The sequence below is a fragment of the Artibeus jamaicensis genome, unplaced genomic scaffold (genome assembly GCF_021234435.1).
Source record: "Artibeus jamaicensis isolate MK-2021 breed Jamaican fruit bat unplaced genomic scaffold, CSHL_Jam_final scaffold_1689, whole genome shotgun sequence".
NCBI lineage: Eukaryota > Metazoa > Chordata > Mammalia > Chiroptera > Phyllostomidae > Artibeus > Artibeus jamaicensis.
In genome coordinates, this window is record NW_026522029.1 from 11,964,899 (window position 1) to 11,986,218 (window position 21,320).

Genomic DNA, 21,320 nt, shown 5'->3' on the forward strand with positions numbered 1-21,320 from the left:
ATACAACCCAAACTACCATGCACGTTTATGATTATTTTTTTAATATATTTACCCTGTATTACTGTGTATACATACATACATGTTCTGTATTCGTCCTGCCGTGTTCTGCCTGACCGGTTGGACCCAAATTAAGAGGTGAAATGAAAATGCAAAAAGCCTCAGATGTTAAGAAATTGACCTCCTCTTGGGATATGAACGTTGCCCCAAAGACCAAGGTTAATGACAACATCATGTATGCTGGTGAGTTCTAGGCAGTGGTCTGTGTTTGGGGCATTGCCAAGACTACACCAGCCCCAGAGATTGCTCTGTGTGCGTGTGTGCGCGCATGTGTGTGGCCGTGGTCACCTGCTGTCTCACTCGGATATTGGCATTACTTCCGTAGGAAGAGTTCTATGGAAGAGAGCTGATTCTTGCTGATAGAGAAGACGTGGAGCAGCGAGCAGACGATATTTTAAAGGATGCCGACAGCACCGACATTGCATTCCTCGTGGTTGGGGATCCCTTTGGGTAAGTCAAAGCAGACAGTTGAGTTTTCCTTGTATTTACTTTTGTTGTTTTAAATCAGTAACAATCATTCCGTTGCATTTAAAACCTTTTACTCACCAGGTTTCGATGAAGGACTCGGTTAACATAGGCTCTGCCTAAAGTGTTGTAGTTTCATTACCTCTGATGTTGATGTAGAAAAGATACTTGACAAGAGTGTGATCGTTCTCGCCTCTGTATGTATCGCCTCTGTTGTTGATCAAGTGTCTTTTAGAAGATCACTTCCAGCATCAAACCCCTGAATGGTGTGTCACTGTTAAATAGGTGTGTGACCGGATCAAGTGCCACACCTGCCCTGTGTCTGGCGGGTGAACTGCAAGCACCTTCTGCTTCCTTTGTCTAGGCGTCTTTTTCTTTCTTAATCATCTAATATTTAGCAATATTGCCATCACTTTCCTTGCCTTGAATTTATCATCCATCAAGCCTCAGATTTCAATTTCTCCTGTACATTGGGAGCCCTGCCCCTCCTGGTCACTAAGAAGGTGGGCTTCCGCTGGCCTGGTCAGGCGTCATCAATCTCTGATGTCGAGCCAGATGGGAGAGTTCTTTGTCTCCAGCTCATGACCCGAGATGTATGTCACAGATTTAAGGGATGTACTGACACTTGAATCCCTGTGAGCCCACCACCAAGGATGTTTTCAAAAGAATGGAGCTGCGTGTGCGCGCGTCTGTCAGAAAGAATGTGATTTATGTCGATGTGGTGCCCCAGGGGTTGTGTATCTTCATTAGACTTGGTTGCAGATGATACTGGATTGTCATAGACTTACAACGATTTAAGGAGTTTAATTTTAGCCTCTGACACTGTTTTCGGTAAAAGTAAGTCTTCCCCCAAAGGAAGTACCTGTCTTCCTTTTTTGGCCACGAACCAGTGAAATACAAGAAGGGTAATAAGAAATCCTCTGTATAAAAGGTCTTAGAACTCCTGCAGAATTTCCTCATCGTCACAGCGGACTCTGCCAGAGCATCCACGTTTTCCGTGGTGTCCTTTGCCTCACCCAGACGTCCAGCTCCATGGCATCACAGTTCCCACAGTCACCCAAACACGTAATCTGGGGTCTCTGACTGTCACGGCGCCCGGTCACTGACGAAGCCCGTGAGCCAGCACTGCCCCAGGTGGAGCTGCCTGTGCACCTCTTGGTCCCTGGGAGGGGATACCAGACGTCAGGGGTAAAACTTGGGTAGCACTTTACAAAAGGCACCCACCTCTGCCGAATCCACTCGTACCAGTTGGGAGCTTGTGTGTTGTGTTATTTCCTGTGCATTTTACAAGGCTGTTGTTCCAAGCCCATTTGGAACACAAGAAAACACTGTCTGCTGGAGAAGCCCTGCCAGTGACTCGTTTTACCGAGGTTTTCATGGCTCTTAACCTCTCTGTGATCTCAGCACCACTCCGCACCGAGCCCACGCCCTCATTCCCATACACGGGTTTAAAGTGCTAGGGAGCCCATGCGTGGTCCAGACCCTCCCTTCATTGTCTGTGCTGGGGTCAAGATTGTATCTGTAAAACCGCAATTTGAAGGGCTCAAAATGAGAACATTAGCTCTGTCATTGGCCAGACATGAAGAATCCGGTCCAATCTGCCAGTCCACCTACGGCGTGCCTGTACTGAAGTCCACGGAAGGGAGAAGTCCACATGAGAAATCCTGTACATGAGAAAATGAGGCCCAGAGAACACCTTCAGTGGCTTTCCTAGCCTTAAGTCTTTTAACAGTCTGGCCGCTCTTCTCTGTGACCCGCCACAGCCCGACTGTAACGGCTGCACCTTTCCCTGGGCCATGGCACTGGCGGTCCCCATGTGTCTGCTCCTGCTGTCTCCTGGAAACCAACGTTCTTCCCTGTTCTCCCTTCTTCCCCTCCTTTCATCTCTTTCACGCCAGTTTTATCGACATATAATTGACACACCACACTGCAAGTCCAAGGTGTACAGCTGTGACTTAACTCACGCCCACTGAGATGCGTAAGGATTGTTTCCCTCTGAGGGGACGCGGTTGAACCGGGCAGCCCCTGCCCCTGCCCAGAAAACGCCTGCTTTGTCATCGTCAGCCCACGGATCTCCCCAGCGCAGCGAAAGCTGCCCACACGGATCAACGCTTGTGATTCTTTCCCTCTTCTCCCACCTTCCCATCCCCACGCTTTGGATTATTTTCTTAGGGTGGATGCTCCAAAGCAGGTTTATAATACCAATTTAAAATTTTCAGAAGTTTTGAACATGGCCATTTCAAACACAGGCTGTCAAATTACTTTTCTGAGGGATGGTACCAGTTTATGGTGCTTGCCATAAACAGCATGGGAACCTCAGCTGCACCGTGTCGTTGCAGATATCGGTGGGGTTTCTTGTCATCAGCCCAGCATGGCACTACAGTATCTGCAAACGAAGGTTACTATGAAATAAAGTTTAAAGGAACACACCAGCTCTTACACGTTCCAATTGGCCACCGTGACTTTCATTTTACTGTTACCACCAGTCAAAACGTTCCCAAGTCTCCTCTTGAGATTGCCTCATAGCAATTTCCGAGCAACAAGCATAGTAAGACAAATTTATCACTATTTCTGGGCGTGTAGCTCTATCCACAATCGGGTGTTTGTCAACGTAGCCGTAATAGAGCCGCGCTCCTGGGAACCGTCACCTTTGTCTTTGTACGCACGCGCAGACGCATGTGCAGACGCGGAGACTCTCGTCCAGTCTCCGTAAACGCAGCGGTTTTCCTGGACCCGGATGGGAAGGAGTGCTCAGTAGGATGGATTCAGTCTGTGTTTCAGCCCGGCTTTTCCCTTTTCGTGACAGCAATATAATCTAGGTAATTGTGATAAAATACCAGTTTTGTCTCCAATTTTTATAGCCGAGATCTGAGGGGCTTAAGTAATCACATGTCAGTGTCACAAACTCAAATTACTTTGCCAGCTCATTAAATCTTCCGAGTGCACCACCCGCATCTGGTCATTTTAAACGAACTCGTGATACAGAGAGATACAGCTTTAAACTGGGCTCTCTTTCCTCTCATCCACTTAAATAACCCACCAAGTACGTGAGCCTGTTTTCCTTCGCCTTAGTGTTAAGTAGTGAAATTCTGTTGGTGGTGATAATTACAGATGCTTCTTCCAACTGGCATCCATAATGTTTTTTAAAAGCTCACTCTGAGTCACACGAATGGTTTTCATACCAGTTTTTGTCGTGTGTGTATGATTAGAGACAGGCTTCCCCGGTGGGCATTTGTTAATCTGCCCGTGACGGCCTCCTGGGGTGCCGGCCCTTGATCTTCCTGCTTGGTATGCATGCGCCGGTTTTCTCACACCTGCTAATGCTGCTCTCCCAGCGGGGCCGGGAGTTCTCACCCGGGGGAGGGGGTCTCTTTCATAAGGCAGCTCTAAATGGATGCCGCGCTGCATTTCACAGTCTCAGCGTTTACTCTGACATGCATTCTCTGTCCACCGCAGTCTGTCTAATTATCATCATTAGATTTAGCTCAGCCCTGGCCAGTGTGGCTTAGAGGATTGAGCACCGGCCTGTGAACCCAAAGGTGGCTGGTTCCATTCCCAGTGAGGGCACAAGAGGCAGAATGTGCACACACAGGAAGACAGTTGTGAGTGACACACCTGCTACACAGGTGTAAAACCCAACCAGGAGCCTATCAGCTAGAACTCTAATTACAGGCAAAGATTGGCAGGCTGTGAAGACATCCAGCGTGTTCTGCACGTTTGGTTTCAAATACAAAACCAAACCCTCCAAATAGGGCAGAAGTCAAGAAGCAGGTCCAGCTGCACCGCCATTTGGGCCATGGAGCCAAGCTCACGCCCCACAGGTGTCAGTGCAGGTGCCCACGGGGCACAGGAGCACGAACACTGCTGGAGCTGCTGAGGCTGCCCTCGGGGTGTTCCGGGTGCAGCGCTGCACTGCCAGAAAGCCCAGAAACGAGGACAGCAGTGCCCTTGACCCTCCCATTGACGCGAGTGGGAGGGTCACTTCAAGGAATGAAAGTCAGTGTTGGTGACCTTAATCCAGCCCGACCTTTTCTCACGCCAGGGCCACCACGCACAGTGATCTGGTCCTGAGGGCCGTGAAGCTGGGCATCCCTTACCAAGTCGTCCACAACGCCTCCATAATGAACGCCGTGGGCTGCTGCGGCTTACAGGTAAGGCCGCCAAGAGAGTGGGTTTTTTTGTGTGTGTGTGTGGTACTTACCGGGAATGTTCTACCTTTTTACTGACTGCAAGGAGATTGTATTCCAGTTCATGAACTGTAAGACACTATTATTTTATACTGCCTTTGTGTGCACTAAATTTGTTTAATAGTAAAATTTTTATACTGTTTTTCTATAACTTAGATTTTCCCTCCCTCATTGGAATAGACCATTGACATTGACTACAGAGAGAGATTTCAGTCTTATATTAATTTGTGCATATGTGGAAAGGAAATGTAACCTACTTAGGTTGGGTAACTATTACACAACCCTTTTTACATTCCCTGAATGACTTTCTGTGCATTGCTGAGGCCCTGCTTCTCCACACAGCGTCATCTTCTGTGCCCTCAGGGCCCTGTGATACAGCATTTAAAAGAATAAAAGAGCCAACGCCCAGGGGTAGCAGGCTTTTAAGTCAGCTTGATAGTTATTGATGGATGTGTGAAGTGAGTTATTTTCAACCCAACAGTCCCAGTTCTGAGTGGTCACAGCATACTCCGCAACTGTTGCCAGGATTTTCTTCCGAGATGTTGACATTCGTTTTGCAAGTTTTGTACGTGTGTCCTGATATTCACGAATATGACCCATGACAATGGCTTGTGGCCAGGAGTGGTGTTAAGACTCCATTGGTTGTTAAGGCACATGCCTACTTCAGATACAGTAGTGGGGGGGGAGGGGGATGTGCCTCCTAGTATCTACGAAATAAGGCATTCCCCAAAGTGCTCTGCTGGAATGTGTGATGTACAGAAGGGCCCCCAACAAGAAGATACATTGGCATATGGGACCCCAAGCTGCACCTGCACCTGCAGAGGGGCCGTACTTTCTGTAGCACTCAGGAAGAGCGGCCCGATGGATCCGGTCCATCCTGGCCAGCCATCTCAGCAGTACTATTGCCTTTGGCTCGGAAGGACCAGAGGAAAGGTATCAATGCTCGCCTTTCAGTATTCGCCACTAGCTCTTAGTTGCTGCATTTAACTTGGCAAGAATTTGGCTCTTTTGTCCTCCACGAAAATGCATACTTACAAAACACCTTGCCAATTCAAGCTTTTTTATACTTTAAAACACTTCCAACACTTCCGTGGTAGAGGAAATTGAACAGAGAAAAGTCCCGTTCCCCCCACCCCTCCGCCGGCAGTCACCGTCTTGAACTGTCCACATTCCATCTAACAGTGCATTTGGAAAAGAGTTTCCAAATATAAAGACCCCCTGACTGGAGCGGCTCTGATACTCTGTGGGTCTGAGAGATAGAGGCTGTTTTCCAACTCCAGATAAAGGTTACCCGAGATACTCCAATTTTCAGTGAGTAGATTTCAGGATTTTTTTCAAAATTAAAATATGAGAAACGTGTGCTTTCATGTGTTAGTTGACATGTCTAAGTAACAAATATTTCTAACACTTGTATTATTTGTATTATGAGGATTTTTTCTAACAAAATAGTTGTCTAGGGCCAGGCAGGGTGGTTCTATTTAGACGTAAACTCTAATGGGAAGTTGGGGTTTTCTCATACACAACAGTCCGAAGTTGTCTTTTTCCTGAGCTATTCAGGTCAAGCATTCATCGGCTTTGGCATTTACCTTTGTTTCTGCTTTACAAGAGCCATTATAAAAATAACTGTTTTCCTTGATAATAAGTGACATATACACTTACAGAAAATTAAGAAAAAACAATGAGTATAAAGAAGAAACTGAAAGTGTCAACAGTCCCCCACCCGGAGGTGATCACGAGTTTCCAGTGTGGTGTTTTCTTCTCGTCTTTCCATTCAGCACTTGCTTTGTGCATATTCTGAACCAGACAGTCCAGATTGAAAGAAGAAATCACAAATTCCGAAATGCTCGTTTGTGTGATGTTTATCATTGATAGTTCATCATTTCTGTGATCGGGTGTGTTGATTCTCCTGTAAACATGCGGTGACCCGTGGCTGGGACAGGACCACTGGGTGAGACCAGGGAGCAGTGATTTCTGCAGAAACCCCGCTGTTGCCCTGCCCAGTCCTGGAGGTCAGGGGTCTGTGGTCATCTGGCTGACCAAGGGCCTCAGTCCCTCAGGTGGCCCCGGGCGCAGCAGTGTCACCCCCACTGTGCCGTGTGGTGTTAAGTGTCAATAGTACTAAGGAGCTTGGCGGCCGCTACCTTATCCATCCACACCGTGGCTGGGAATCACCGCTTCTCCTTACATGTAATTCCAGGCTTTCTGATTTTTTTTTTTGAGACAATCTTCATTTAAAACATTCCATCTTGTCCCCGTAAGTGTATTCATGACTGGCGGCCTGTGTTTCTGATGGTTGTTTCACGTGGCTAATTGGCGTGCCCACCAATAGCCTGGCCTGTTGGAGACGTGGCCCGCCGGAGCAGACAGCACGCGTGCTCTCTCTGCTCAGACCTGTGGCTCTTTGCTCGGGGCCCCGTCTCCCACTCGGTCCGTGGGCATCGTGCTCATCCTTCCTTCTGGCCGCCCGGAGGCCCCTTCCTTCAGACTGTTCCAGTTCCTAGATGTGCCCCCGTCATTGGCACTGACAAGTCCTGTACTTACAAGCAAACATTTTAATGACAAATGTCGATGTTACATCACCTTAAAAGTCAGAATTTGGCCCGGGCGCTTTCATTCAAAGAAAGCAAATGTGCCCTTGTTTCGTGTTCTCTTGCACTTTTCCAGGCATGATGGTAATAGCGGCCTGTGCACATTGTCACAGACACCTTCATGGGTGACAGGCGTGCGGGCAGGGCTCCAGGTTCTCTGTGCCTGCCTCTCAAAGCCCCCAGCGGGGTTCCTGCCTCGCAAGTGTCCTGCACAGAGTGTGGACTGAACTGAACGGAAATCTCGGCTTCCTTGTGGTAGCTTTGGTACAGCGCCATTCCTGTCCAAGCCCTGGCTCCCCCTTGGAAAAGAAACGTTGCTTAAAAAAATCCATCTTAACTGATTTTGGGATGAATCCACATAACATAAACAGTAACAGTGATTACTAGCAATAAGCATCATTAAAGTGGCGTGAACGGATGGAGGGACCGTGCACACGTCTGCTGCAGAGGGGGCAGCCTTTCCCATCTCCAATGTCTGTGACCCCTTTGAAAGCCCGTGTGGACAAGTGCAAGCCAATGTCCTGCGGAAGGAGCTCCTGAAACAGCGCACACTCACTGACAGGCCCCGAGTGACCCATTGGCGCCCAGGAAACAGGCCCCAGACTCACACGGGTTGCTCAACAGAGACATCCACTCGCGGTGCCGAGGCCGTCGGAAGAGTGGATGGGATATCGCGGGCCGCATTTGCGTTGAGGATGGGGATAAGGAGTAACGCAGAAAAGAGTACAGGGCATGTAACCTGGCACCGATGATTTCTGTGGTTACAACAAAACATTTTAAAGAGAAGTAAAAACTGTTAGTGGTTGACTCTGGGGTAAGACTGGAATTTTGTCATCGTGAAGTGCTTCTACTTTCTCTGTGCTTGTGTAAGTGACCTTGACGATTGCCATATGTCCCTCTGTGTCTGTAAGACATTTCTCCTCAGGATGATCACGCTGAATGGTCCTCACTGCAGGTTCTCTGAAGCATCACAGTGGTTTCGTCGTAGTCCAGGAGCAACACAAACAGGAGAAAGCCCAGCCTGGTACAGAGAACGCCAAAGTAGGCTGTGCATATACGGGGCAGCGTAACCTTAGAACTCAGCTAACGAACTCTCTGCTCTTTTAGTTTCTTCAGAATTAATTTTGACCACCTGCTAGAGCATGGGCATGTCAGGAAACTTTTTTCTTCCTTCCCATTTTCACTATAACTTTAATCACTATTTAAATAGTCATCTTACCTTCGTTCCCACTTTATCGGGGCTTTGTCTGATTTTTGGTAGGTGTGGTCCTGCCCCTCTTCTCCTGCGACAGTCCCGGTGAACGCCCATCCTGTGCAGACCCTCCCTCACCCGTGTGCGGTTCACCGCATCGCAAATGCCTCGGTTCACTCATTTCGTCCCATCTTTCCTCGCGCTCCGCTGCAGTGCCACGCACAGAATCACTGTGTGACAAGTACCACGTCTCCGCTGAGTTGAATTGCTTGTGCATTCGATTACTTGTTCCCCCAAGTTGGGTCTTATCTTTGGAATTTCCGTCCTTTCATTTGACTCCTGGTGGATTCACTCACTTACATATGTGTAAGAACATACATCTCGTCACCTTCCACCTACATGGTCATTCAACTTTCTGTCCCTTGTACGAGGCCCAGCACACAACCTTTCTAGGGTCAGCAAAAAGCAGTGTTGCGTCGAGGGAAGCAACACGCGTGAGGGTTAAAATAACAAAGTCCGAGACCAGTGTCCTTTAATCCTCCCAACCCATGGGCAAGAAGGAGAGTGTGCGGCCACTCCCTGGTTTATAGAGACAGTGACTTGGAAAGAGCATGTCACACGGCCACCGAGGCGCAGGACCAGAATCCAGAGCCAGGCTTTCTCGGCGTCAGCTTCGGGGCTGGACTCACGGAAGTGAACTGCACGGCCGGCCGTGGGATGCAAATGGGAGCCCAGCAAGTTCTTGATTGTGTGACGGTCAATGGGGAGCGGTCCTTAGGGACCGGGGGAGGGTAGGCCCCCTCATCGGCCTCCGCAGTGAGGGGACGGACGGAGGGCGAAAGTCCAGGGCTGTGGGAGCAGCTGCAGCAGTGTGCCCTGTGGCTCTCCCAGAGGGTCAGAGAGGACAGGCTTCCTCGGACCTCCGTCCCAGCTGCTGCTTTACTGCCGAGCTGGGGCCCGCCAGCCGCGTGCTCTCTGGGAGCCCGGAGGCCTCATCTGCTGAGTGCGTGTCATGATGGTGACTGAGCCACACCGGCTGCTCGGATGTCCTGTGTGTGTTCCCTACCAGGTTCCTGGGATCTCAGTAGGTTTAGCAGCCTCACAGCTAAGCCGTGAACTGGGTACCATGTCCCCGAACCACATGTGGGACATCAGGGGCATCAGGAGCGGGCCAGCTGCTCTGGGCAGAGAGAGCTGTTCTGCCTTTTCTTTTTCGGGACAGATGTGGTCCCCAACCTCAAGTCTGCTGCTCACTTTTCGTCTTGGTCATCATCTATAAAACAGCACTGAGTGAAGTATCCCGTCATTAATGGACGGTTGTGCCTTTTCTAGCTGTACAGGTTTGGAGAGACGGTGTCCATCGTGTTTTGGACAGACACCTGGAGACCGGAGAGCTTCTTCGACAAAGTGAAGAAGAACAGGCAGAACGGCATGCACACGCTGTGCCTACTGGGTAAGGGCGCCCCGCCCCTTAGTCACAGTGCAGGGTTGTCGGGCTGTTCCCACCTCGACCTACTGCCCTGCGGGGAGCTAGCCAGCGGCAGCCCTGGCCACAGCTGGCACTCTGGGCACACCAGCGCTTGCGCATTCTCTCTCGGGAGATGTACATTTTCTGCCCCAGTCACCGCAGGCCGGTCCCCGTGTGTCCCCCCCCCTTGGTCCCCCTGGGTCTTGCCAGTTTACCGCAGCTCAGCAGGCTGGCCTGGGGCATCCGTCCCTACCTGGCCCTGGGCTGGGCCTTCCGCCGGGAGCTCTTGGCCTGCGGGAGCCGGCAGAGTCACGTGTGGGGGTCTGACGCGCCCCAGAGGCCCTCTTGCTGACGCCTGGTTTACAGGTGGACTTGGGGCCCAGAGGTGGGAGCCACTGCCCACGGTCACCCAGCCTCCCGGTGGCAGCACAGAGAGAACCCTGCAGCCTGTGCTCATAGCGGTCCCCGCTGTCCCCGCTGTGTCGTGCTGCCCAAACCCTGTGCCCGGTGCGGAGAGAAAGCCAGGCCACCGCCCTTGGCAACGGCCGTGACAGTGACGGCGATGGCACAGGTACTGCTCTGAAGGACTCGGGCGGTGTGGCCCGCAGACGCACCGGGACTGTCCCGGGTGGGTCACAGTCCCTTCAGTGCCTGCTGGAACAGTGCGGGTTGTCTGCATACCAGGGTCACAGCTCTCCCCCGTGACGGACAGGACAGGTTACTGGCACCTCTGATGGCTGCGCAGTGGCGCGTGTGTCCAGACCAGAGGGCGAGTCCCAGGGTCTTCCTCGCTAGCCAGACGGTGCGGGGCCCTGACCTTTGCTTCGTGTCCACGAGCCGGGAGTGACCACCTGTCCCACGGAGCTGCCCCAGCAGGCGGTGTGCACGTGTTTTTAAATGTGTGATCTCCGGTACCGGCCTCGGCTTGCTCTGAGTGTGCCAACGCCGCTCTCGGTCCTGTGGTCGGTCCACGTGCAGGGTCACAGCGCACTCACATGCTGGGGCCCTGGGCTCACACGCAAAACCGCACCGCCTTAGTGACACTGGAGCCGCCCGGCAGGTCGAGGTGACAGGCGGAGAGAGAGCCGCGATTCCGGCCTCTGCAGGGAGCAGAGATCTCCGGAGAGGCTCCCATGTGCCAAAAACGCCCCGGCTACTTGTGTGACAGCCTGTTCCGTGTCACTCCGTCACGTGTGACTTGTGCGCTGTTGGAACCCGGGCAGCCGTCCCTTTCACTAGAAGAGCCTAGAGCGGGTCTTACCCACGGCAGGCGCTTCTCCTGGGGCAGAAACGGGAAATGGGGCAGAAATGGGAAATCGGTGTCCCAGGCAGTTAGGAAGCCAGTGCCCGGGGATCGAGTCCAGCCGACAGCCGCTCTGTAGGTCAAGTTTGCACTTCGTCCTGCGTCACTGTGGCTGCTCTCGTGCTGCAGTGGTGGCAGTGTGACACAGCTGTTCCTCTGACTCGGGGCCCAAGAACCTCAGATACCTACTCTCTGGCCCTTTTCTGGAGAACTTTGCCTAAACTCCTGAGATACACTGTGTCCCTGGCGAGTCCCTTCCTTGTTACCTTGTTTTACTTCGTTTATTTTCGTGCTCTTAGCACCCGTCTGAGTGATTCTATTAATTTGCCAGTTTTCTTCCCTGTTTGCGCTCTAATGTCTAGAGGTCTGGCACAGCGTAGAGTAAATATTTATGGAAGTTAATTGGTTGAAGGATGTTTTAGTTTATTTTTTCAGAGAGAAAGTCTTTAACTCTTACTAGTTTATTCAGTTCCGGCCAGAACACATTTCTTTTCCTCCAGTCACATGGGCACCTAATAAATTCCACATCAAAGTCAGCCCATGAATGCTTTTCTCACTATTTCTTTTCTTTTGGCCCTTGCCTGTATCCCGCACTCAACTGGTGTGCCGTGGTTTCTTATTTTAGCTTATTGTCAGTGCAGATAGTGCTTCAGTTTTGTCCTTGTGCTTCGCATGTGGAAAGAGACCAGTCTTACCTTTTCGTAGTCGAGTCTGCAGCCTTGGAGTGATTGAAAACGGGTGCACAGGAGCTCGGATCCTGGGTGTGTCCTCCCTGCGGGCTTCACAGCCGAACCTTGAGAGGGTTTAAAGCAGAGCAAGAGACCAGAGGTGTAAGAGGCAGGCGACCCCGGGCTTCTCCCCATGGCCATAAAAAACAGGGGGGGGGGGCAGGGGCAGAACAGCAGCATCTCTCTTTCGGAGGCTCTGGAAAAGTGGTTAGAAAATAAGATCCCAGGTGTCTATGGAGTGTGTGTTCACACTCCAGCCCACGAGTTTCAGTTCTTTCGGAGCCCGTAGGACTGGTTACCTGGGGTTTGGAAACCTGGCTGGAACTGCCTCTCTGTGCGCAGGGAAGGCTGAAAGCCCCGTCAGGCTCTGCTGTTCGGGGAGGCAAAGAAGGACAGGCCAGAACCGCGGCTTTCGAACCCCCTTTCTAAGAGCTGCCACTTTTCTCGGCTTCCCTGGGAAAAGACACAGTGAAACAACCTGTCTCTCTAGCTGCGTTAACAAAAGCAGGAACAGGGTGTGGAGTAGAAGATGCCCCAATGCCAGATCCTCCAACCACAGTTCTTATCATTCAGGCTCTGGAGCCCTGTCATTTAAGTCAGCGCGTGTTTGTCAACCGCCTGCCGATGGGCCAGACCCTGTGGGGGCCAGGAGCACACACCGCAGGCAACCACAGAGAACTTAACGCTGGGCTGGAAAGTGAGACGAACGAGTGCGTGGGATAAAACTGAGAGAGGAAAATACAGCGCTGGTTGTATGGATGTTTCCAAGGACAACGAAGGCTTTACGGAGGAGTCAGGGCTCCACGCTCCTTCTGGGTGGGGGGTTTCAGGTGGGCTGGAGGGTGGGCACGCTCACTCAGAAGACCTTTGTGGAGTACCTCGTGGGGACTGCGTCACGCTGGCTCCCGGTTCTGAGATGAACAGAAGCCTACCTGCTACCGTGCAGCAGGAGAGGAGTGATTACGGCCCCGGACGCGCCAAGGGAAAGATGCTGAGACCGGCCGTCCCGGGCTCTGTTCCATTACAAAGCACACACCTGTAGAAAGCCCCCCGGTCCTCCTCAGTTTTAAAATACAGTGCTGTGGAGCAGTGGTTATTTAAAATGGAATTTACTGGGGTGACTGGCTGATAAGATTATACAGGTTTCTGGTGCACAAGTCTGTGATATGTCCTGTGTGTACTGTGCGTTCACCACCCCAGGTCACGTCTCCTTCTGTCACTGTTTACCCCCCTTCACCCTCCTCTTCCTCTCCCACCTCCTTTCCTTCTGCTCATCGCCACACTGTTGTCTGTGACGTGGTTTTTTATTTTTGCTTAATCCCTCCGCCTTATTCCTCCAACTCCCACCCGCTCCCCCTGGCAGCTGCCAGTCCGTTCTCTGTGTCTACGAGCCTGTTTCTAGTTTGTTTGTTAGTTTATTCTGTCCGTTAGGTTCCGCATATAAGTGACATCACATGGCACTTGTCTTTCTTGGACCGGCTTCTTTCACCCAGCGTAACGCTCTCTGGGCCCATCCATGCTGTTGCAGAAGGTAAAATTTCAGCCACTGTGCCACAGAATTTCTAGGACATGCAGTAACTGGTTACCTTTACTGTTTATTCAGGGACAGTGACATCTTTTCCCTTCAACTGTCAGATAAAAGAAATGACAGCAGCCAGCTCAACAATAGCTGTCTAGTGTGACTAGATGAAAATTATACCTATTTTTTTGTCAGACCAGCAAAGTGGATGATATATTTTGGGGTGTGCTGCATAATTTTAGTAAGTAGTTTATGTGCACCATGAGATGAAAAAGGCTGAAAAATCGCTGCTGTAGAGCATGTTATTTAAAAAGCTTTTTAAAAATGGAAATATGAAATTCCAAACTTTACTATTGCAAATAACACTGTATAAGCTTCAGGCGAATGAAATAATGCCTGTGTTGAATTTTGAAAAGTTTCTCAGCTGTCACTTAAAGAGAGCTAAGGGACCGATGGCAAGGGAGGCCAGGTTTTCAGTGACAGACACGCACTGTCCCCTGTGCGTCCAGACAAGTGGAAACCTTAAACGATGCCATTCCAAACCAGAAAACTACTTTCACCGCTGGTGGCAGGGACCACTTAGAAAGACACATGCGGGTTAATCTTTGCTGTGTTTTCTGTAGTTCTTTTCTAAGAAAAACTCGTGCAGTCACCGAGAAGCGCAGTGGAAGCCTATCAGCAAGACCGCTCGTTGCCCTGCATTTATTTTTGCAAACACAAACTCTGGCTGACCTGCTGGTTTTGAGTGTGTGCAGCAGGAAGCAGCTGTTGCCGCCGCGCACCGAGTTCCTCTGAGGATGTCGGGGGCTTCTGCCTTTTTTACCTTTTACCAGCCAGCCAGGCCGAGTGCCTCCGGGGCAGAGGTTCCAACATTTGAGATGGTTGGCCCGCCGGGCGTCATGAGAGCAGCTGCTGTGCAGGGTCCTGGCCCCGGGGCGTCCCCGTGCCTGGTGCTGGTGTTGGGGATGCCTGCTGAGGTCTGACTGTGTGATGTCAAAGTGTTTCTTCATGAGTTACCAGGGGCAAGTCTTACTGTTCCTAAGAGGGCAAACGTCTTTTTCCTTACGTAGTAAGAGCTTCTTTCTATGTATGTTACATGCATTGAGACTCACCTCCTGGTGCCTGAGAAACAGTCTGGGTTGGGGACATAACATGACTTGCCCCTTGGGTTAGTGCAGATGCCGGCCAGCGGGAATGGACTGGAAGGTGCTGGACCGGCCAGTGCGTATCCAACTCCTTCCTGTGCCTTTGCCTCCCAGAGGAAACTGGGTCGGACACTCTCCAGCCAACCTCATGTTTGTTTTCTAACTAGTTACCTTTACTCAACCCCAGGCTTCCATCCCATTATTTCATTACAAAGTGTCAAGATACTTGGGAAGAACGTTTCCCCAAAACTTGGGTGTACGTAAGCAAAGGCTTTTGGAAACAGTGATTAATTACACTAAAAGAGAACTATTTTTCACTCCCTGCAGACATCAAAGTGAAGGAGCAGTCTCTGGAAAATCTCATCAAGTAAGTCTTACTCTGAGAACGCTTACATCTATTTTAATTCCTTGAGCAATTCAATCAATTCTGCTTGAACAGCGGTAGTTCTAAAGATTGTTGAAAATCAGCTTTCATTACAGTTCAGAATTAAACACTTTCAACCTTGTGAAAAGATGGGAATGGTAAGAAGTGTGGCAGAGCAGAAACGGCCGTGGATTTCACGGATGCGTCACGGATGCGTCACTGAGCACCGTGGGCGGTGCCGGGCAGGCACCCAGTTAGTGCTGGTGGAGTGACCGAGCCGAAGTCAGGAGACGTGGTCTGAGTCCCCGGTCTGCCTCCGGTCACGGCTCCTGGGCAGGTTACCTCCGTTTGTGAGCCTTCTTTTTCTCACGTGAATAATGCCAGTAATGATCCTTTTTTGCTTGGAGAGGCAGCGTCCAAGTGACAGATGAGCACTTGAAATATGGCTAATGTCACTGAGGAACTCAATTTATCATTTCGTTTTAATTAATTTAAAATTAGCCCTGGCTGGTGTGGCTCAGTGGATTGAGTGCCCGCCTGCGAACAGAAGGGTCACCACTTTGATTTCCATTCAGGACACAGGCCTGGATTGCAGGCCAGGTCCCCAGTAGGGGGCGCGTGAGAGGCAACTACACAGGGATGTTTCTCTTCCTCCCTTCCCCTCTCTAGAAATAAAATAAATAAATAAATAAAATTAATACCTTAGTTATTGGAAAACTTTTCAGTAGATTCAGAACGACTTCCATGTGTAACTCTACTTTTATAACCATGAATTTTATGTAATCTAAGTACAGAGCAGGTGTTTGCAATGAAAAGTTAACATTTGGATCAAGCTGTACTATACGTGTAAAGCACGTCACATTTCAAACACGTGGCACAACAGCAGCCTCTTTGACTTTTATAGAAGTGAGTGTTGAAGTATAATGTTTTGGATACATTGGGTTAAATATTATTAAAATTTTGCCCTTTTTAAAACTTTTGTTAACGTGGCTTCTAGAAAATTTAAAAGTATGCCTGTGGCCTGCGTGATGTTTCTCCTGGCCAGTCTGACGCAGGAACTGTTTTGAAAGTCCAAAAATAATCTGTATGACCCGTTTGATACGCCACACAAGCTCTGTTTTTGTCGAGACCACTGGGCAGACGCTGGAGGCTTTTCGGTCCTACAGACATAAACATGTCTTCCTCTCCTAGATTTTCAGCGGTTTACCGTATAGTTTGACTTTCTAAGGGGATGAAGTGAAGAGAGGGATTTGTGGTTTGACCATGGCAATGAAAATGAATGCTACAGAACCTGATTAAGCTAGGATGCAGGGCAAATGGCCACTCATTTGGAGCATTTTTGCCTAAGGTACTCCTCTGAGTTAAGGCAACTGTTAGGCATTTGTTAAGTCGTTAGACTTTTATTTCTGCCAACCTTTCATTGAGATCAGAGGGCAGTTGAAATAAAACCATGAAAAAAGCTTAAGAGGCCGAGGAGAAACCGCTGTCTCTGTGCTTCAGTGGGCACTTGAGGGGGTGCCGCAGGACAGCCTCCAAGAGAACCCAGGTGTGGGGCCTGCGGGTACCTGGGGCAGCGCTGCGTCAATATGCCTGATGCTATTTCACGCCTAAGACCAGTGGCACCTGCTGTTCTACTTCCAGGGGAAGGAAGGTCTACGAACCTCCTCGCTACATGACCGTCAGCCAAGCAGCCCGGCAGCTCCTGGAGGTTGTTGAAAACCAGAGAGCGCGAGGAGAAGAACCAGGTACCCTCGATGCCCCCCAGGGCTCTCTCGCTGATGCCCCGCCCCCGCCGCCACAGTGCCACGTGTGAATGCTGCGTGCGTGACGTTGCCTGTTTTCCAGGCTCACCTTAAGTCTTGGAGGCCAAACGCTGTCCTGAAAGAGATATAATGGAGTTCTTTCTAGTAAAGTCAGTTCGCTCCGGAACATGAGGGTTTTCACCAATTAACTATAAATCACATTTGGAGTATGTTACCATATAAATATTTTGATAAAGTACAGAACTCTACAGTGAGCTTTTCCTGCAAGAATATATCTGTTCTGCTTTTTCTCACTCTCCACACTGAGCCCTGGGCTGGTTTTCTTTAGGACGGAGACAAGGGGATTTTTCCCTCAAATCTAGACAGAGTGTGAAGGTTACAGTAAAATGTTTATCGCAGTGAATATTGGCTAAGAGGTTTTTTAATGAACCAGTCATTATATTTTAAGGTGCTGACTGCCTTTGAGCACCTGCCTCCCCCAGGATGTTGCAGAGTCCCTCGCAGGCCTTTGTGCCCCCTTCCAGCTAATAACAAGACTACGGGAAGGTGGTGCCCCAGAGCAAACAAGACTGATGTTCACAAATGGTGGTTATTTTGAACTTGAAAGTATAAGTAATGTCGTAATGCCCATGATTTCTTAATGGCTTTGTAGTCTACTAAATAATGCCTTGTGTCTATTATCCTAGCCTTTATAACCCCCATTTAAACTTAGGAAGAATCTGAAGTTTGCCACCTAGCTGATCAGGCGGCCGAGCAGAAACTCAGATTCATGTATTTACCTGATAATTCAGTTGTTTTCCCAGCATAGCTCGGTCCGTGTGATCATATCCCAAGTAGCTTAGTAAACATGTAAGCGTGTACTAACACCACTCAGTCAGAAACAATTTCAAGGTGACTGCTATATGGTGTTAAAGACTGTGGACACTGGCCTTTGTTTATCAAATCCTAAACACTTAAACTAAGGCCAGCGTTTGCATCCTGAAAGGGTCAAAAGTCGGGAAGTGCTACGTTATGTGTCAAGCAGTGCAAACAATTTAGAAACGCCTTAAATTAGATCGGGGGTCCTCAGAGAGTGGCCAAGGGGATGTGAGGTACCTGGGGCTTTGTTGCCTCCTGGCACTAACGTTGGCTCGGCTGTTGCACAGAGCAGTGCGTCTGCGGCGCTGAATGGCGGAATCTTTTCTCCTTAAGTAGCAGTCACCGAGGACACGCTGTGTGTTGGCCTCGCCCGGGTCGGCGCCGAGGACCAGCGAATCGCCGCCGGCACTCTGCTGCAGATGTGCACCGTGGACCTGGGGGGCCCGCTGCACTCCCTGGTCATCACCGGAGGCAGCCTGCACCCGCTGGAGGCGGAGATGCTCAGTCTGTTTCCGGTGCCAGAGGCCAGCCCGGCGTCCCGTGGCACCGACGGGCCCCGCAGGTAGACGCTCCGACCTGTAGGCGCAGTTCAGCCCCGGGGCGCGCGTGTCTATAACAAAGGGCACAGGTCTCCCCTGTGCCAGCAGGTACCGAACCGGTGCTGGAGGAGAAGTCGAGTGAACCACGCTCCGCCTCCTGCGGCCGGAGCGGTCCCTCTGACGTCATCATTACGTGCAGCTATTGGCAACTTTCCTGGAGAGGCGCGCATGGGACACTTGTAGGTGGACACCCACCAACAGAGCCCTTGAGACGCAGCTTTTCACTGTGCAACCATCTGTACAAGGAGGACCTTCTCCCCACTTCGGAAGCCAGCCGTCCTGACTGCAGGCGAGCTAACTGCAGGCGAGCTAACTGCGCGTGCGCACAGGTGGGCGGGGCGGCCGAGTGACTGCCTCTGAATCACCTGTCTTATTACCTGGCACCCTAGTCACAGAGCTCGTATTATACATTATGTAATCGCCGAATTATAAATGTGCAGCCAGCCATGTCTGTTGCTCTTCGGTTTTGAATAGCCACTTTCACACTCAAGCTGACAAATGGAAAACTACAAAATAAAATTTTTTAAAATTCAAGTTTGAAGACAGTGGTTGATCGGGCAAGCTTCGGGGCCCCGCTTAACTCGGTGTTCCCCACGCAGGTGCCCTCAGTCACGTTCGTCTCACCAGGTGTGCATGACATTCCACTCACTGTCTCGTGAGCCCGGAGTTGTGTGCTGTCCGTGAGCTCGCAGCAGGAAAAGCGCTGCGACACGCGAGTGTGGCCGCTGTGACTGCGGGCACTTCCGTGCTGGTCCACTTGTCCCCTCAGGAAGTTCACGGCAAGCTGAACAAACATCTTTCTCTTCTGGGAGCGTCCATTAGCAAGATGTTATTTTGACTGACTTCATTTGAGATAAAAGATTTTAATATATAGGAAACATTCTATTTTCAATCAGACACAAAAGGGGAGGGAGCTGAGGACATTAAGTTGCCAGTTCTTTCTTGTTTTTTTGTCCGAGGCGTTACACCAAACAGTGAAGAATTATAAAATGAAGGACCTCTGGTTTTGGTACCATCGTAATAGGTTGTAATACACGCGCACCCCCCCCCCCAACTCTGGACGGAGCATAGTAACAGCCTGCCGCCCACTGGGGAGAGACCACAAGCAGGCCGAGAACTCTCTTACCTGGCTTTCCCGCCTCGGCTGTTCCAGGTCTGACGGGGGAGGCGTGGCTGGAGCCCAAAAGAAAGTGCGGTCTCACCAGCTGGTGGTGTTTGAGGAGCAAGGGGGCTGATGGAGGGGCTGTGCATTGAAGGAGGGAACTCCAGGTGAGGGAGGAGCCTTCCGGCCTGCACATGACCTCCGAAATCTGTGGCTGACTCCTGGCTGTGGGTGGGCAGGGGGAACCCAGGGAAAACCACGCCAGGGGCGGGAAAGCTGAGCAGAGTGTTGCTGGCTGTGCAAAGAGACGGAGTTTTGAGTTTGAATTCCGACACATGAGAAGGCTTGGTAAGCATTTTGGGCCTTCCATCCAATCCTTGGGACAGCCGGGTATGAGTAATGAGGGTTCTTCCCAGGACTAACGATCCGCGCTGAAACTATGGGCCAGGCCTTTAACGTGGTGTAAAACCACGGCGCTCAGACGATAAGTTCACTGCCTGCTAGAGCAAAGCTCCCCTGCCAGGGCGGGATGACCAAACGGGGCTCCTAGAACAATGACTAGACGGCTACACAGTAGGAGGTACTCGCAGAAGGAGACCCCAACACCCCAGATGCGGGAATCCACACACGGGACACCAAAGCAGCCCTTAGACTTACGTTTGGAGTGAAGGAGCGAAGCTGGGCTGCCCCCAGCAGAGAAATGGAAACCCACCCACCAACCCAAACCCAAATGGCGGGACTTAATAGCAGAGCGCAGGTGACGGGTGACTCGAAATGACTGAAGCTGAGGGACGAGGAAGGGTGGAGGGCAGGAGGACGCAGGTCCTCGGTGCGGTGTGTGGGGCAATGTCCAGCAGCTCCACGTCCAAGGGCAGCAGTTCCTGGAACTGACATCTGGTTGCAGCATCGATGAGAAAAATCATCAGTTCCCAGCCGGGGCCCCTCTGGAGCTGGTGCGTCTCCCCATGTCTGCGTGGGTCTCCTCTGGGTCCCAGAGGTGCACGCGGGAAATGAGTTGGCCGGTCCCACTGACCCAGGGGGCGTGGGGGGCTATGTGAGTGCTAAGGAGGACCAGGTCCACATACAGGTGACAGTGTGCATCTGCGGATCACACTGCGGAATCTGCGGAGCAGTGTAAACAGCTGTATGGGGTCCCTTTCCTGTGCTGCCTTCTCTCCATGACCTCACTGCTTCCTGGTTCCCAGGCTCCTCGTTCTGGTCGTCTGGCCAGAAACTTGGAGTCTAGTCCCTGAACTCTGTGGCTGTGTCGCATGCCTTCCTGATCGGGCCTCCGTCCTCATCCATGGGGCGAGGGGGCCAAGGGGGGAAAGCAACGGGTCTGCCTGAAACCAGGGCTCCGCCTCTCGGAGAAGAATGCCCGTCACAGGACAGCCTCGGGGTTCCCCAGCGGCTGCCCACCAGGGCAGGATCCCCTGGGCCGTCTCTGGAAGCAAGCAGCAGGTTGTAGCTCCAATGAATAGAACCGAAAATGCAGTAAGTTCGTCTCGTCACATGAATAGCAGTCTGATCCGCAGACCAGGGCGGGACATGGTGATGGCTAATTCCAAAGACCTTTCTTATGTGCAGTTTTCAGCGTGGTGAGCAAGGATTGTAATTGCTGTGAAAGGGCCTGTGCTGGGGTGTGAAGCAAATTATTTGCAGGCTTATACGCCCTTTTAAAATACTAGTATGTGCCCGCATGCAGGAAAGACTGGGGGGGCACTTTTGTTTCTGCACAATTTTGTGTTTAATCCTTGGCTTTAGCACGGGCTGTCCTACAGGGTCCCGTTCTCTCGTGGTTGCCTCGCTGCCTTTGAGTGTTACCTTCCGGCTGCCTTGACGGCCCCTCTTGGTCTTAGGAATCCATCAGATAAAGCGACCTGTTCATTTACATGCGGGGAGCGTGTGCTGAGCCCGAACCTCACGGATGTTTTTAGAGCTTGGAAATACAGCTGTTTGAGTGGATGGATTGTTGTCGCGAG

General features: G+C 51.0%; 1 protein-coding gene across 4 annotated transcripts in view; it reads left to right on the forward strand.

Moving 5' to 3' along the window:
* Positions 1-18,771, forward strand: part of DPH5 (diphthamide biosynthesis 5) — a 23,935-nt gene extending 5,164 nt beyond the window's left edge. For 3 of the 4 annotated variants that reach the window (XM_037153023.2, XM_037153021.2, XM_037153022.2), the window contains exons 3-9: positions 383-507; positions 4,565-4,673; positions 9,822-9,942; positions 14,980-15,019; positions 16,658-16,761; positions 17,971-18,199; positions 18,285-18,771. In XM_037153023.2, the coding sequence (XP_037008918.2) occupies positions 383-507; positions 4,565-4,673; positions 9,822-9,942; positions 14,980-15,019; positions 16,658-16,761; positions 17,971-18,199; positions 18,285-18,318 (762 nt within the window). In that variant the 3' untranslated portion in view covers positions 18,319-18,771. The remainder of the gene's footprint in view (positions 1-382; positions 508-4,564; positions 4,674-9,821; positions 9,943-14,979; positions 15,020-16,657; positions 16,762-17,970; positions 18,200-18,284) is intronic. The other variant, XM_037153024.2, reaches the window with a different exon arrangement.
* The last annotated feature ends 2,549 nt before the right edge of the window (positions 18,772-21,320 follow it).